Here is an 18,736-nt window from a genome sequence, read left to right on the forward strand (position 1 = left end):
TGCATAGGGATCAAATGAGGTATCACTCTGCTTTGGTTCCCCAAAGAATTTATTTTCTCAAGGACATAAAGTATTTTTTGTGTGTATTTTTTTCTCAAATAAAACCAAGTTTTCTCTAGTAAAACAAAATTCAACTTGGGAAAACAGATAATCTCATTTGAGGGCGCAGCATGCAGGATGGTCTTCTCAAGAACCATTCAAACCAGAGCCCCTACCGTCCAGGACAACCCCCCTCTTCTCTCAAAATACACCGAAGCTGTGATTGCTCTGGGCGATTTTTTCACCCGTGTTCTGGAGCGCCGGGCCTGCCGTGGCACCAGCATGATCCCTGACAGCATGATTGCCCTGTCAGCTAAAGGCCTCCACCTGATTATGCAAGTGTTCACTCGCGTTTCAGTCAGCGCCACGCTTGCTAACGGGCTCTGGGGGAATGTGGAGGTGAGTGAGGGGGGCTGCCACAGCGCCATTAATCTTTCTGTCGTGCCGTGGTCGTCAGCGTGACGGGCTGTGCCCAGAGCACGTTAACAGCAGGGGCAGGCCGAAGACGACAATGAAAACACTGGAAGAGGAATGAGTGGAATGATTAGTAGCTAGTAGATGGGTTTCTTCCTGTTACTCAAGATGAAAATCATGTAAAGAGAGCGGTAATCATTAAATGGTTTGAATGAGTTCTCTCTCATAGAAGTCCTTTGGTCACCTAAAGTTAGATATTTGTAAGAGAGGAAGTTTTTATGTTCACACCTTTCAATATTTGTCATAAACTGAATTATTTGTCTCTAATGCTGATACATGAAGTACATGTTAATTTAAAGATGATGCGGCAATAAAATATCCCCCATACCATTATACCCCCATTAGCCTGAACCACTGATACAAGACGGGATGGATCCATGCTTTCATGTTCTGACCCTAACCATCCGAATGTAGCAGAATTGGAGATTCATCACATCAGACAACATTTTTCTAATCTTCTTTTGTCCAATTTTGATGAGCCAGTTTCCTATTCTTAGCTGACAGGAGTGACATCTGGTGTGGTTTTCTGCTGCTGTGGCCCATCTGCCTCACGGTTGGACGTGTTGAGCATTCAGAGATGTTCTTCAGTTGAGAGGTTATATGAGTTACTGTTGCCTTTCTATCAGCTCGAACAAGTCTGGACGGTCTCCTCTAACCTCCGGCTTCAACAACGAATTTCCGCTCACTGGATCTTAGAGATGGTTGTGGGTGAAAATCCTAGTAGAGCAGCACTTTCTGAAATAGACAAGCCCGTCTTGCAGCAGCAACCATGCCACATTCAAAGCCCCCTTTGTTCCCCATTTTGATGCTCAACATCTTGACCATACATCCCTAAATGCATTGAATTGCTGCCACATGATTGGCTGATTAAAAAGGTGTGCTGATGAGAAGTTGGGCAGCAAGAGAGTAAGTTGTTTTTTAGCTTCAAATCATGCATGAGGAGGGTGATAAAGTCAGGGGATCCCAAAAAAACAAAGAAATAATGGTGGATTAAAAGTAGAAACAACAACAGAATGGGCAACAAAAGTTCCTCAAGGTTTATCAATGTTGCTCATGTGTAAGCATTTCTCAAAGGATTGATTTTTGTTCACACTCTCCAAACACCCACATGAACATAAATAGCACACATACACTATATTAACTGCACAAACCTTTATACACATTTATATCTACTAGAACATATGTATACATACTAAATATACTGAATAACTGTATAACTGCCCGCTCCTTAACTAATTGGTTAATTTCTCACTGAAATCCATTTCCCAGAAACTTTGAAAAGTGCGTGCGTCTCTAAAAAGGCCATCCTGACTCAAATTAATCAAATTAAGATTTTAGCATTCACTCCAATGTGAACAATTACTGAGAATCAATTATAGCAGGAAATGGCACGAATGATGAAAAAAAAAAAGGAGTTTGTGCTTAATGGCTTTGAAAATGTCTGAGGTATGCAGGAAAACTCATTTCTGCAGCCCACACGCTGCAGCTGAAGGTGAGATGGCCTCCAGCCTTTGCTCACGCTCACTGTGTACACACACGAGGGACCTTCTGATGCCTGCTGGAAGATATTATCCAACGCTGAAAGCTGAAAAAAAGAAGAAAAGGCAGCCAGCGGTTTGCATTCCCTTGATATTGTCTCAGTATTAACACTCATTGCTGGTGTGGTTAAATTCTGGACGGCAGAGTCACATTCACAGGCAAATGTAATCCGCTGAGTGACAGAACCCTGCATGAAAACAGGCTTGTTTTTAACATTTTCACCCCGTAGTGTTTGGACGTCAACCTTAACAGGGATAATTAATCAATTATAGATGTAAGAGGCTTGTTGTCCTCTCCTGGCTCAGATCAGTGGACTCATTTATGGGATGGCGAGGCAGTGTTTTTACCTGCCGCTCTGATGCTGCTTACAGCCGAAATGGGGAGATCGCATCCGGGTGGCGGTGTTTAAAATTACCTTGTTAGACTGCCAGTCTCTAGTAATCATTTTCCACTGGCTGCACCTGATAAGCACCAGCAGTGTTCCCATGCAGACCCTGTCATATCTCACAAGTGTCATTTCCCTGCATCATTCATCCGCTGAATTCTTTCCCATGAGGCATTTCATCCGAGCGACCGCGGACAAAAACACAGCGATGAGAGGGTCTGACTGATGTTCGGTAGTAAAGGAAATTGCACCCCCCTCCCCATCCAAGCCACTCTTGTATCTGAATGACTGTCATCGAGAGCCCCATGGCAGGAAACATGCACACAGAGTACACCACATTCCTTCACCTTTTTTGGCCACATTTGGGTGCAACGCATCCCATAATTATAGTTCATTAGTCAAAGTGCAGCAGAGAGCCTCTGGTGCAGAATTATCAACCAAATGAAGCCATAAATCAATCCAAAGGTGACGTTTAAGTTTTTATTCTGATTATTCAGATCAGATAAATGTGGATCAAACCAAACTGATGAGAAGAAGAAACTAAAACTTGCTCAACATCTTCATCTGTGGATGCACCCAGTGCTGGAGCTAACAATGCAGAGAAAATCAGGTCATTTCTGATTACACAACCAGCAGCCTCTGCCATCTTCCAGAGGTCCTGGTAAGTAAGGTCAAGCTATTCAAGGAAAACTATGGGAATTCATTCCACTAGAGGACCAGTCATTACTTTGTATTGACGACCAGAGTTTCAGAAAGTCAATATATTATAGGAGTCCTGGAAGATAAAGCTCATGTGCTGCATGATAAGAATTGATTGCTCAGTCTCATTTCACGCTGGTTACACAAGCGGCTGAAATTCCATTGAAGCAATCAGTTTTAGAAGAATGTGGGAATAAACTTCATTTTCAGGTGGAATTTAGCTGTGAAAATAACCATCTGGTCGTAAATGAGTAGTTACCAACAGGAGAGAAAATTCAAGTGCCCCAATAATGTCAATGATCTGGCAAATGTGAATTTTCCACAATTATTACCTTGCATTTTAAAGTATATAAGCAAACTCAGTCCTCAATTTTATTATTATTTTTAGTATCATTTGCATTGTTTAAATGATTGCATCTTTTCTGACAAGACATGTTTAGATATTTATTCAAATTTCAACAGTTGGTTTAAACTTGCTGCATTGATTTATTTTGCTTCCTTTTCTTTCTTTCTTTCTTTTGGGGGGTGGCCGTGGTGGAGCGGTAGGGCATCTGACTACTATTTGGAATATTGCGGGTTCGATTCCTGCCTTGCCATCTGTCGAAGTGAACCCCAAATTACCTTTGATGGGAGGTTGGTTCCACATAAGAAAAAGTAAAAACATTAAATGAAAAAAAAAAAACACATATTTCCCATAAACTTTGAAAATAACAGTCCAAGTTTAAGACAAATGAATATTTAGGCAAGCAAAATATGTTAAGAAGCAAAATCTTTTATGTCAAATTTATTTGTAAGATTGTGAAATTATTTCACGGAAACCTTAAGAGTTGACAAGAAATTCATTCATTCACACGCATGTACTCATGCATTCACTCTTATTTAATGATTCTACCATTTTTAAATGAATTAATTCGTTCACACATACATTCATTTTTTTATCCATTTATTTATTTATTTACTGTCGATTTATTCACTAGTCGTTCCTTCCTTCATTTATTCATTCTTATATTCATTTAATATTTTATTTTTTTATTCATTCATATAATAATTAATTCCTTTCTTCCTTTGTTCGTTTCTTAATTTATTTATTCATTCATTCCTTCCTTTGTTCGTTCATTCATTCTTTTTTTACTAGATCGTTTGTTCGTTCATTCATTCATTCCTTTCTTCATTTGTTCGCTTGGTCATTTGTTCATTCATTCATATATGAATTCATTCATCTATTAATTCCTTTTTACCTTCTTTTCTTTCTTACTTCCTGTGTTCGTTCATTCACTTGCTTGTTTATTTATTTACTTATTTATTTGTTCGTTCATTCATTAATTTTTTTTACTTATTTATTTAATCAGGGACGGTTCACATCAATATCAATGCTGCATTGAGTCAAAACTAGCCAAACTGCTAGTTTTCATCTGGACAGATGGTAAAATTTTCTACCTAGAAAACTGAAAGCAACTTATGTAATGAGAACTGTTGTAAATTGTTAATAATGATAGCAGAACCAGTAGTTTTAAAGTAAAAATAAGGAACAGTGATGTAGTGTGACAGCAGGTTAGGGTCCACCAGATGCATCATAATTCCGCTTTTACAATAACTCCTGCTACACGTGGCCTGATGGACCACAGCACACCCGGCTGACTGAGCGACCTGCTAACCCGTCACATTTCTACCAAAGAATATTCTGTTCTTTGTTGTCGATGCGCAGCTCTTCTAATAAATAACATCCGCCTCCGTCAGGAGAACGTCTTTATTGGGGACCGACGTTTGAGCAAAACAATATTTCACTAACTCTCCTTTTCCGCTGTTTGATGGAGAAATTATTATTAGCTTCGTAATGATAAATACATCAGCAACAAGCTGCCACTGTGGGGGTGCAAAAGAACATATTGTCTTAGGTGTTGCCTCCATCATTTGTAATGTGCATTTACGGCCAAATCTTGCATTTGTTTTAAATCAATTCAATTTGGCCACAGGGACAAAGCATGCGAGAGAAGGAAATGAGAGCAATTGTTCCAAAACAGGGCAAGAAAACAATATCTGGCTGTGTTAATGGCTAAAGAAATGTCCTGAGGCACATTTATGCAAAGCATCAGAAGCAGGAAGGGGTGGTGAAGGAGCTTAGAGATCTGTTGGAGCTGAGTATTAAATGTGTTACAGTCCTGTGTTCATTAAAACCACTTAGAGATTCATTATAGTCTCTATTAAATGGTGTTGACGTTGTTTCTGTGTTCTGAGGTAATAAACTCCACATTTCTGAAAATAATATTCAGAACTTTGGATGGGGCACACCCCCCCGTCAGTCTGCTTTAATGTGTGTCGAGTTGCTTTTTCAGCTGAGAAAACATGACTAATGATGGAGGCTTTCTGCAGCCTATTATGCATCTCAGCTCTGGACTTCTGCAGGCTGCCGGGACTGTGGGCTATAAATTGCACGTACTTGAGATTGCAGAGATTTTCCAGCACATACATTAAGGTTTTAGATTACTTTTCAAGATAGGAATTGTTGACTTCAACCCATTTGTTTATGCAGCAAATCCTATTTAGCTGTTTATTGCTGCAGCGGAAAAGCTTGTGTTATATACTTCCATGTGTGTTTTTTTTTATCTGAAAAGAGTTGACTCAGAAATGTGTTCAAACAATTTATGTGTTCAGTTGAAATACTAGAGAGTAAATACTGCTCTTTCTGGGGTTTTCCTTCTCCTTCTGTGATATCAGCACAAGTCTGCAAAGTTACTGAACTCTGCACCCGCGGGGGAACTTCGGAAAGAGTTTCCTCCTTAACGATATTACCATGACAGTAGTTTGCGGTTCCCTCTGAGGGTGTAACGTTGCTACCTGATGTGAAATGTGCAGTTTTGACAGAAGGATGGACCCTCATGATAAATTCACATCCCTCTGAAAAATGTGGCTCTCTATTTACCCACTCGTTGAACATCTTCTCTATAATAAACTTCTCATTTATTTATTTGGAAATGGAAAATGAAAATGTTGGAGTTGATTCTGATTAATTTTTGAAACTAATTTAAACTACAGTAGACAGTTTAAATCCAAACAGTCTAGCAGCGCTAATTTGGTGTTTCATTCATAATGAAATAACTCCATGTTATCTTTAATTAACAACAATGGGGGAGGCTTACAGCAAGTCTTTTTTAATGCTCCAGTACATGTCAGGAGGGAGAAACGGAATCAGCATGGAACGGATATGTAGTGGTGTTTGCCTGACCCCCATTAGAACCCTCGCCACGCTGCCCTTGAGCAAAACCTTTGGCTCCAATTTCTCTGGGGAAGCTGCTCAGTGTCTTCCAGTAAACCTGTGGTGTGAATGTGAACAGGTTGTCCTTGAGGCGACAGTTCAGCTTCTTAATGGATCTCAACGGTGAAACACAAAGGTAAAAAGTGTGTGATCTGGTATTTTTCAATAGCTTGGAGGAAAACAGTGTCAGCAGAATCAAAAAGAAAGTTGCTTCAAAAAAGAGGTAACAAGTTTTTTGATATTCTACGTGAAAACTGTCTTCTTGAAAGAAAGTCACATTTTAAACCAACAAAGAAGTCACATCACTGTAATGCAAAAAACACAATGCATGTGGATAAGCTTAAATGATCTTTTGCTTTATTATTATTATTAGTTCTGAAACTTCAACTAACTTTGTTTTGAGTTAATTAAACGTTTTTTTTTTCAAAATCTAAATGCTTTTGTGGCACCACTTATGCAAATAATTGTAAATATTGTTACCATGCAAAATAATTTAAATGTTAATTCATAAACCAGATTTATATTTGAAAGAGCTGAAGCTGGTTATTTGTACTCTATGGAAGACGTGTGTCGCTTAATGGATGAAAGAATACCTTTCATAGTCTTGGTTTGAGACGGGTATTTTTATTCTGGAGATAATTAAACTCAATAAAATTAAGAAAAACAAATGTAAGCACAAACAATATTTAATAAGGGCTCAAATACAAACAGACCAATGTCTCTCTTAAGGAAAAGACACTGAGTGGCCGCGAGTGACACAAATTTCTCCTTTTTGTCTCTTAAGTGGTTAACTAACTACGCCCCTTCTGCTTTATGTCTCTCTGTGTGGATCAGTTGTCGATACGTTTGAACCCTGCTGCAAATGCAGGGTCTGATTCTAACTGGTTTATCAGATGTGTAATGTGAGCTGCAGTGGTGTGTCTGCATCTGCATACTGAAAAGTATTAGGGAGAGGTCAAAAGGTCAAGCTCTGTTCATTTATAGTTACAAAATTCAGATAAAATGCACTCTTTAAGTCTAATAAAAAAAAGATATTGAACTTTTTTTTTTAGATTTTGAACTTAATGGAAAGAGAATACAAAGAGGTCCACAAGTATCTTAACTTTAAAGACCAACTTGGTCAAAAATTATGTTTTTAATATGTTATTTTGGCACTTTTCTGATGATAAACAACATATAATGAGAGAATTAAGATTGAAAATAAATTTTTGAGTATTTCTTTTTTCAAAATTTTGGCAGACAAATAAATGCAGTTAAAATGGACAGGCTTCAAGCTCCCTGCTTTGCTCCATTCTGATGCTTTCACTTCCAGACAAATAGATCCATGTGCGACTTTTACAAAATTTTATGACTGGATAGCACTAGTATTGCTCACCATTTTTTTTTTTTTTTGAGTGGAGGTGGAGGATATAAGAGGCTTTAAGCTTTCAGGAGAATGTGTGAACAGAGAGCTCTCAGCAATGGGGTGGGGAAGGGGGCGGAGTTGTTCCTCACCAAGGATCCTCCCCACAAATCAGAAGCACATTTCTAATGAACTTCTCTCTCTCTGCAGAAACTTTTTCCTAGAAAATGACAGATTTTATGATTTTAGCAAAAAAAAAAGCATAATCATAATTAAAAAAACACTGGAAATGCTTTTTAAAATTTGAGACGCTCAGTTAGAAAAGGAAAGATAGAATATTATAAAAAATGATCTGAATTAAATGAAACGCCGTAACTATTAACTTGCACCTCTTACATTTGTTTGGACAGATGTGACATTTGAATAACTCCTTTTCTCAACTGTGTCAGAAAAATACATCCCATGTTCAGCTGGTCTGTATGGTTTGCACACACACAGACTTGAAGACGTTTCTGATGGAACATGAAAGTGCTCCAACATTTTGCTTCGGTGGTGAAAACAAGTATCCTGCTGGAGGAGAAAACCTCTCTGACCACACTGTCACCGCAGCAGCCCGGAGCTGCCAGAGCACACAGCGCTTCTAGCTGAGGCCCTTTGGCTGTTTCCTAAGAAACCAGACCCACAAACCACCTTGGAAGGCTCTGACACTTGACTAATGAGATCTCACCCTATTGATTATCCACAAAGCGATCCATCGCCAAATAATTTGTCAATGCCTCCTGGATAAGCAGCGATTAAGTGATGAGATTAAAATTAGCGGGGAAAAGTGAAGGATGGTTTCTCTTCCAGCTGTTCCACTCACGTTTACTGAAAGCTGCATGATGCAATGAGACAAATGCAAGTCATTCATGTGTGAAATCATTAATTAGACCGTGAGACGGGGTGGGTCATTAACCATTTCACGTCAATTATGTTCAACCCTTTAATCCTCTGATGAAACATCTGCTGTGACATGTTGTTGCCTCCACAGATTGAAATCAATACGAAATCTTGTAGTGTATATTTTTTAACTTAACTGGAATTAAAAGAAACTGATCAGACACTGTGGAGAGATCATTATAATAAATTATAAAAACATGTTTTCTTTAATGCAGTTGTTGTTTGATGGGAGAACCGCAGTAAGTAAATCCTCTTCATCAGCACGAGTCCTCTGAAAACAAACAATCCCAGAAAATGATGCGAGTCTGAAACCCCAGGACAACACCCTCTTCTTAATGCCGAGTATCATCATTATCATTAACATGCTGTAGGATGACTTTTAGCTTTTGTTTGGCAGCAGTCCTCAGTAAAACGTTTCACATTCGGTGGGAATCAAAGAGTTTAGCATGTTTTAACAATTAGAAAGTGATCTGCAGAAAGCTCGTAAACGTGAGATTTAGTTGGATGGAGAAGGACCCAAGGGGCTGGCAAGCACGGACAGGAGGATTCAATTCAGTTAAACTTTATTTAAACAAAAAAGGGGAGGCAAGGCAGTAAACAAAATGCTGAAAGGAATAAATTGCTCATTGACGCAAAGATGGAGGATGGAATATCAACTTATATTCAGGATCTGAAGGAACATATTAGTATGCAACCCAATTGCCAGGTGTAAAATAAAAATAAAAAAATACAATTTTGTGTAATTATACCACACATTGAAAACCTGTTGCACAGGAAAACTCAAAACATGACCAAAAACAAACCAAACAAAGCCACAGAACCCTTACAGTACCCCTCCCCATATGGGGCAGATCCCAGATGCCCTAAAACCCAGGAGGAGGGGGCACGGAAGAACAAAACAGACAGATGGATGTGAGGAGTATCAGAACCCCCGGGATTTGTGATTTGACTTTTCTGTATTTTTATTCTGCTTGTATTCTTATGTCCTTTTTATGTGTGGAAATGAATGAATCAAAGAAAATCAAAAGGTAAACAAACATGAATAAAGCTGATCCTCAAATCTGCAGATCAAGACTCATCATCATCATCCTCACATGAGGCTTTCAGGACGTCATCCCTGCTGGCTGCACTTCTTGTTTATGTGAGGATCCCTGTCCTGGCAGGCTGTGAGGGCTGCAGCAGTCCAGAAGAGAGAGGAGGAGGCACGTAAGCTTAGATCCACTAGAGACCTCAACAAAGAGGCCCGGCTCCCCCTCCCACCCACAAGCTTTTCCATAAAGTAAAGTTTATTCTCTCAACTTTGTCTTCTGTCCAAGTCAAGGATCAGTGCGTTTCCCGCACAGCGAGAAGCTGGCAGAGTCTTCCATTGAGAAAAAGTCTCCAACCCACAATTCAGGTTATTTTTCTTTTTAAGTATAATTTCACAGATATTTGGCACCTTGACACTTTTTTCCTCTCCTAGAACACAGAAAGTGACGATGTGAGGTGGTTTTGCAGCACTTTGAGCTTTCACGAGATAAAAACTTGATGCGGATAGCAAAGGTGAAGCTGTTTTCTGTAAAGAGTGGCTGGTATCTCACAGAAAGAAGGCACAAATGAGTTTCAGATTTTGAGTTTTTTATCAGATAAAAGTTGTCTATTAACTCTAAGAATTTGTATTATTACAAATTAAATGCAATCTCACTGTTATAATTCTGAAATAATAATTAAAAAATTAGATGTTTAGACCCTAATAATGTTAAACGAAGAATTAAAACACAAAAAATAAAAAAATAAACCAAGCTGCCTAAAATTGGCTGCTAAGAGACACAGATTAATACTTTTTAACAGATTTTGTTGCTGTTTTTCCCCAAAATGACTACAAACTTTTTGACACATTTGAGTCAACATATGATGCCCAAGGGAGCAAACTATCAAGGCTTGGATTCAAAGCATCCACTAGCAGTTGGCTTTTTCACCCTCTTAATCAAAACTGCCTGTCAAAGCGTGTTATTACTCATAAAACAGACACAGATATTCCTAGAAAAAATCCACCTTAAATTAAATCAAAGCAACATGTGAATCAGTTGGTCGTTTGTCCCCTTGGTGACTCTTACACCAGCGTGCACACTCACAGCTACACATGTTAATGTTGGAGGATGTAAGAGGCAAAAATGACAGTTTCCAAAGGACATAAGTAAATAATTGAACGACTCGACGGTCAATGTACTTATAACTTTAAGAGTTCAACCGAGTCACATTATTTTAATAATTATCAAGCTGTGAAAAACTGTGTGGCAAATCTTTGAAATGGCATTTATAAACTCCATCTATTCACTTTCAAAAATGCCTTTAAAAGTGAACCCATTAAAAAAAGAAAAAAACAAAAGCATTCAAGCTCATCTTAACTGCAGTTGTGTGGCTGACTTTTCAATAAAAGCTTTTCACTGTTTACCATTAACAAAGGAAAGGAAATGCAGTAAAGCTCATTTTAATTCATGTCCTTCACTTTTTCCTCTTTCACTCTCAAAAAAAGTAGATATTTGCCTTTGAGGAATTTGAAAACACAAGTTTCAAAACATTTAAAGAGAATTTAAGTTTGTGTCAAAATGCAAGTCACAGAGCCCCAAAAGGGACATCAAAGTAAAAATAAAAAGTTGAAGTAAAAAAATTAATATATACAAAAATAATGCTATCTTGTGAGCACCAGTTACTATCTGGTGTGCAACAGACAATGAACAGATTTATTTATTTATTTCACTTCAGTGTCCCTTTAGGGCCTTTGTAAAATCTAGTCGTTTCAAAATTAGCTTAAAATACTTTTCAAAATTTCATTCTGCTTTACAACACACTTTGAATATACAGTATACTATTAAAACTGTTATGTTCAAACACAACAATCTGTGCTGAATAAGCAAAAATCTATATCTGGCTTATACTGGGTAAGCCAAAATGTAAATATAGAAAACAGGGAATTGGTGCTCCTCCTATACGGTGCATTATCTGTCATTACAGACCCATGTCATCGCACTGCCCTTCCTGTGAGCTCCATAGCAGCTGCAGATAACTGCCTCAATTAAACGAATTTTTGCACAGGTTTAACAGGGTTATATAACCTCTCCATTATCTATAAGCAGCTTAAAAGCCCCACTGTATCTCAAAAATACCTATTTTCTATTAAAAGAGCTACTTTAGACAGATTAATGCCAAAACGCATGAATCTTTGGGGGACATCTGCCTTTCAGCAGATTGAACTTTCTGTAGATATTAGCATTTTTGCTTTAATGTCACAGGCGGAGCATCAAACACGGAGCTGTCAGAAACCGTGACTCACCCTGATTTAGGGATCGAAGAAACCAGGAGATGTGGAAAACATATTAGGGTGTCCGTTTAAGCTAAGTATGATGGATTGTGCAACATTCTAGAAGGAGATGCTTGGAGAAATAATGCCTGGAAGAATATTAAATAACGTGAGGCCAGAAACCCTGAACCAAAACACAAAGCTGCAATTTAGACGTGATTTCTGCTGACCGTTCTCATGAGAGCGCAGTTGTGGAAGCCAGAGGCTCTTATTTTGAAGCTTTCCTATCGGTAGCGTGAATACTACTAGTGCTGGGACTTGGGCTTTCATGGGAAAAAAGTTCAAACAGAACTGCTCTGGTGTTGAGAGAAAAGTTAGGCAAATTATTAACAAGGCAACAGATGGTTTTTCAGCGTAACACTGTCCCCCAGAGGGCATAGAAGGTCATGAAAGACAAAAGCATAATTTTATGAGACATTTATGGAGCTTCACTCTAATTGGAAGTTTCCCTGAATATTACAGCATGACTCACTTCTCTTAGTTTTAGTTATCTACAGATTTTAACCTTATAGAAGCTATATTTTGACTGATCATGATGATCAAAGGCTGTTAAAGTAACTAAGCAGGGCTTTTATTTTGCTAAATGCTGCCTCAGCTTCTAAAAGAATATGAAAAATTAAGACAAAACCCAAAGCACTAATCTAATTATTATTCCGTGGCCATATTTTGGATCCAAAAGAGTCCTCCTGCTATTAAGAGTCGGGGTAGCATCCTCAGCACCTTGTAAAATGCCTCCAGGCCAAGTGTAGCTGTTTTCCTGCAAGACACTGAAACACGTTCTCTAATAAAACAAAAGGAATACAAAAGACATGTCAGGTAGTCATATTCCCTAAAGCCAACATGTAAATGCCTTTCCTTCTTGTCTTCGAACTCTTAAATATTTTGGCTTCATTCATGTTCCCAGAAGATCAGCAGGTGAGATAATCTGCAAGTGTAGAACCAAACTACACTTCTAGCTACATTTAGGAGACAGTTTTCAATGAATTTTGGCTCAAAAATCTTCTATCAAAAGCATTTCTGCTGTAAAGTACACGGCAGCAGCTGATACTCTTTTCTATTGACCTGTGAATTGCTTTTTAACAATAAAAAACTCAGGAGAAGGAACAACATCATCCTAAACCACACTGGAAGACTTTAAAATATAAAAACCTTAGATATAATATAAAAACTATGACAAGCAATATAAAACCTTTCTCCATGTTTCTCCATACATATTGTCTTTTTAACATATATCAAAGGTTTGGGGAAATATAAAATGATGTCCTCAGTTTTTATTATATTTATTTAGTGTATTTATGCGAAGGATTTTTTATTTTAGTGTGTGAATTCCCCTATTAATGTAGAAATTAGTAAAAATACAAAAGAATCTTGCACAGTGACTTCAATGAAAAACAAACAAAAAAGGACTGTTTCTGTAGTTGTTAAATAGATGGGAGAAGTGAGTTACTGCTTTCTTCTATTTTTCCACTTTAAAAAGAAAAACCTGTTTCACCAAGATGCATAACTTGGAGGAAAATTTGCCTTTTCTGAATTCAATAGAACGATGTGTAAACATAACAAAAAAATCAAGTCAAGGACTGACTGTGGATTGGAAGTGAAAGCTGAGAGAGGAGTTAGTTGATGCGTGCAGCTGTTTCCGCAGGACTCTGAAGAAAGGCCGTCAGCACTTTACTCTGGTAACGGCTTTGCTAACTTAAAAAAGTAAACTATTCCTGCCCAACAAAAACCAGCGCTCTCACACTGAACCTGCAGTAAAAAAAATGTGCTTATTCTGTTTTTTATGACAGTTTAAGCAGCTGAAAGAATACACCGGTGAAAAGAAGATTGTTTGAACATGACTTATGCAGATTAACAGAAAAAATCATTTAAATACTGCATGTGCCGTTCATATTAACCAGGTTCATGGATTTTTTATTTCATTTAATATATAAAAGATATAACTACTTCTAGTACTGTGCCAATTTAGCTTTCCTCCAAACAACAGTCCATCAAGCACACAAAGCAAAAGTGGAGAACAAAGACGGTCACAAAATGTGCTTCTTTGTATGAAAAGAACCAAATTGTGGACAATTATGAGACGTGATGAATTCCCTTTTTCACATGTTCTTACTTTTCTCTAAAGTTCTGCAGGCGGTTTGACGTCATCCAGACAATTGACACATTCCAGGTGCAGGAGTCACTAAGGTGATTATCTCGCTTCTAATTGTTCAAATCAGAATGAAAAGTATACAAAAAAAAAGTTACAGTTGTTCTCTTTTGTGAGGAACTTTTATGAAAGTGTTGCAGAAACTCAGGACCTGATGGAGGAACCTTGTGAGGTAAAAGGAGGCAGAAGTTTGCCTGATTGAACCCTGTCCCTAAAAATATATATGTTTATCGTAACATATCATATTTATCAATATGCAGTAATTAAGTAAAGAATGGATCTAAGCTTAATAGATCAATTATCGATCCATAAAATTCGATCTAATGCATAATGCTAATATATATATACGTAGTATATATAGATTTTAATTAAAAAATCCCACCAGTTCTGCAAAGGTTCAACATTTTCTCCACCTGATGGCCCAGAGAGGAAGTGAGGCCTCTGAAGAACCGAATAACCGTCATTTCTCACTATGTTCACAGTCATCCCGATCCTCCTCACCTTCATCTCCTGTTGTGTTTGTTAGCACACCCGGAAATGAACGGCGAGGAGTATCAGTCACACCTGCAGTGAAAGCATCAACACATGTGCTCAGGAGTTACTCAACAAAAACAGGACAGTTTCAGCATCAAAGAGGTGTCACACATGTGGAATATCACAGAATTTAGGAGGTTTTTTTCTGAAATGTCGCCTCAAAGTGAAAGTCTGGCAACCTGGACCAATAAGAGGTGCAATAGTATAATACTAACTAGCTAATTTTTACCTTAATTAAATTAAATTAAATGTGTTAATTAGGTTGGAAGGGAGCCCTCCATCTAAAAATGATTCATTTTTATGTAGAAAACAAATCCAGGATTTGTGTCTCCTCCTCAAAGTTTTGCCTTTTCTTTCCCCCAGATCTCCTGGAGACGCTCACGGTGAATGCAGGGAGGCCAGTAAAAGCCTTTCAAGTGTGAATTACCGTTTTTATTAGGAGCTGGACATGTTTTAAAGCTCCACAGCAGAATTCCGTTAATGGCTTTAATCAACATTTCTGTGCCAAGAAACAGTGTACAGCCGGTCTGTGGGAAGAAGGGCATGTCACTCCGGCAAAAATAGCCTGATGGCTGCAGCAGCTTTGTGAAAGCTACATGAAAGCAAGATGTTTGAATGCTCTACATCCACAATGCATTAATTTTTCAATGCATTTCAAATAAAAACAACATAGCTGAGTCCACTCAACAGCTTTCGTTTCTGCAGCGAGGAGTGCAGCTGTGTAGGGAATGGGGAGCCTGGCAGGTCAGCAAGTCTGCAGACGGAGGTGCAGTCGGTTCAGTCACATGACAGGTGATCAAAGTTGGAGCAACGAATGAGCAGAAACACTCAGCGGGATCAATTATGACATTTAAAATGTACTTTCAGAACACAGTCTGCTCTTTTTGATGGTTCATTTCATAAAACAAACTCACAACTTGAATATTTGAACATTTTCAGTCAACTGTGTGGTCAGTTTAGTTAGCAGCACTGCTAAAAAGCACAAAAACACGTCTGTTTTTTTCTAAAACATTTAAAATTATTTTTCCTGTCTGAGTCAACAAAATTTAACGTCACTCAAAAGTGGAGACTTAAAATTGTGACTCCACCTTTTACAAATCCTGTGGTTGCTTTTCTTTGGTTAGTCTATTCCGTATTGTTAAAAAAGAAGATTTTATATCTGAAAATCTCTGGAAAGTAGGGAAAACACTAATCATTAAAAGTTCTTGATTTTTCTAAATGTTTGCGAAGATTTAGTCATTAAACGCACAGAATAAGAACAATAGGATGCTTAAATTAATTTTGATCACCTAACGTTGTTGAAGTTCTTTGTACTGAATTATTCCCTTTTTTTGCCTTAACACTCATTTTTTACACAGAAGTGATAACTTAATCATTGCACAGGATGGTGATGTGCTCAGAATTTAGAATACAAACATGCAAAAAAAAATGTTGGTAAACCTCTGTTAAAAAAATGATCACTAAAATCACTGAAAACTAAATATTAACGCAGAAATCGGATGAAATTTTGCCAAAAAACTCCTAAGAAAAAAAAAGAATAAAAATGACATATTTATATAGTTGCTGCAGAGTTTGTGTTCTCGCCATCATCAGCTCTGCAGGACATCATTTTTTTTGTGACTCTCACCTGCTCTGAATTCCGCTGAAAGGAAGCTGGCTGAAAGTGAAAATGTGTTTCTTGTTTGCACACCACCGTCCTGCGTCTGCTGACAGGGACAGTCGATACAAGCGTTTTTCTTACGAGGTGTTCAACAGATGGAGCACGAGTGCAACTCATGGATTCACACAAATAAATGATGTTTCCTTTTTTCTAAACCGCTTTGAAACTTATGTCCTGTTGCATTTAATTGTAAAAGTTTAGTGTTACATTTTTATAAGTTTTTAACCATTTTCCTCCAAACAACTTCTAATATAATCCTACTTTAGCGAATTTTTAAAGTAATTTTCCTCCTCAGAGTTTCTAAACTTTTTAACGTTTAAACTTTTATGTCTAATATCTCCTCATCTAAAAATGAAAATTGTCATACAATATCAATAGTGTTGTTTTTGTCTTAAAAAAAACAGAAAGATTGGCCACTTCCTTAAATTCTTAAAAATATGTTCCAAAAATGCAGAAGATTTGACTTAAAAGCTTTATTTGTTCAGTTTTACTGCAGTCATATAAGGATTATTGAGTTTTAAAGCACACATCAAGGTCACTAGTGTCTTGTAAACTCTGAATTTGTTGGTCTATCTAAAATTAAGTCTATTGCTGCCATCTGGTGGCAGCCTGTTGAATTACATTTGATTCTACAAAATGCGTTATGTGTAATTTTATTAACCTTAGCACACTTTCGCTAAAAAAGGTTACACAGTCACAATAATTTGTACCCGATATAATATACCCAATTAAAGGTATTTGTGATAAAAAAAATCTATCAAAATATGACAAAATTGATAAATTAGAGTAGCTTTCTTTTATTTTCAACTGTGGTTTATGTAAGAAAATGGAAAAATAAGCCTAGGAAGATCCTGAAAACATGCTTGAAAATGACAGAAAAATTAGGAATTTGAGATTAAAAAATGATTTAAAAAAAAATAATGATACTGGAGACTTTGTCTTGGGTTCACCCATTCCTGGGACAAGCGAGAGTTTACCCAGAGACCCAGGACGCTCAGGTGAAAATCCTCCAGTATGATTTAATCTTTTAAAGCACTTTTGAATGGTTTTTAATGTATATTTTGAATCTTCTTACTAAACAATGTGAAAAAAAGTAGGTTTAAATTGCACTGCATAGTTTAAACCACTTAAATTTAAGGCTATTAGCATATTTATGGAGCGATTCTTTGACCTTAAGGACCAAAACACATTTATTTCCCGCTAACCGTCAGTTATTTTTCCCAAACATTTAAATATTTATTTGGAATCAAAATTATTGTTTTAGGCTTTCAAAATACAGTTTTATAAAAAAAAAAAATTCTGACTCAAAAAACTTTGATATACTGTGGTGATATAATTTCTAAAAACAATTATATTTGCAGTTTTATGGTTAATTGTTATTATGATATACTTTTGCTGCAGTGAAAAAACACAAAACACAGGAACTGACTTAATTCTACTGAAGTTTAAGACAACAAAAAACACAAAATTACCCAAACAGGACAAATTTAGAATAATCCGTCTTTAATCCATAACTACTCATTTCTGAGTCAAATATACAGTTGCTGCTGTTCCAGTATTCCTACTTTCCCAGCGAAACCGTCCCTTTATGAAGGACTTGACAAACACACAGAAATATCGTCTGGCATCGGGGGCCAATATTTTGGTAGCGTTTGCTACACGAGTTTCAGACAAACAGGAGCACACAAACAAACTGCAAGGTGGTGGTTTGTGCAGGCCGTGTCCCTGGAAAAGTTCAATCTGCAGCACCCCACCTGACGCTTCTAGTAAATGAAGGCATTTGCTTCTTTTGCAGTGTCCACGTCTTCGCTCAGAGGAAAAAAAAAAAAAACATTATAAAATAATGAAAAACGAAGTGCGTGGCCAGAGAAATGGCATGTAAGAGGCAGATGAAGAAATGCACTGATTTACTCCAAGACCACAGTGCCGCCTGCAGCCTCCAGGGCTGCTTTCAGCTTCTCCGCTTCTTCTTTGGATACGTTGGCCCGGATTTCTTGTGGAAGAGCTTCTACAAGCTTTTTAGCCTGGATTAGAAGGAAGACAAAAATAAAACAAATACAGTTATTCTTCTGCTCCAACCATTCCTTAATGTTTCATGTGCTAATCAGCTTGAATCAGTCTATCATTTAAGAAATGTGAGGAATATAGTCACATCTCTCTTTTCAGACAAACACAGAGAAACCATTCTGTACATTTAGGAGAAGGAATGAGAGAAAAACACCAAAAGAAAACATTTTCAATGTAAAACAAAAGGACAAAAAAGAAAACCAGCAGGTAATAATTAAAGTAACCACCAACCAATGTTCCCTCTAAGCTGCGCACGTGCGCAATTGCGCACTGCCCCCAGGCCCGTTGCGCACAGCAAATCTATTCTGCGCTCAACATA

The 18,736-nt window shown here is 37.5% G+C and overlaps 1 protein-coding gene across 1 annotated transcript in view; it reads right to left on the minus strand.

Annotated features, from left to right (window-relative positions):
* Window positions 1–17,832: 17,832 nt before the first annotated feature.
* Window positions 17,833–18,736, minus strand: part of mrpl12 (mitochondrial ribosomal protein L12) — a 4,964-nt gene continuing 4,060 nt past the window's right edge. Inside the window, exon 5 of the mRNA XM_024272130.2 lies at window positions 17,833–18,374. Within this exon, the coding sequence (XP_024127898.1) occupies window positions 18,258–18,374 (117 nt within the window). The 3' untranslated portion in view covers window positions 17,833–18,257. The remainder of the gene's footprint in view (window positions 18,375–18,736) is intronic.

This window comes from Oryzias melastigma, linkage group LG8 (genome assembly GCF_002922805.2).
Source record: "Oryzias melastigma strain HK-1 linkage group LG8, ASM292280v2, whole genome shotgun sequence".
In the NCBI taxonomy this organism is placed as follows: domain Eukaryota; kingdom Metazoa; phylum Chordata; class Actinopteri; order Beloniformes; family Adrianichthyidae; genus Oryzias; species Oryzias melastigma.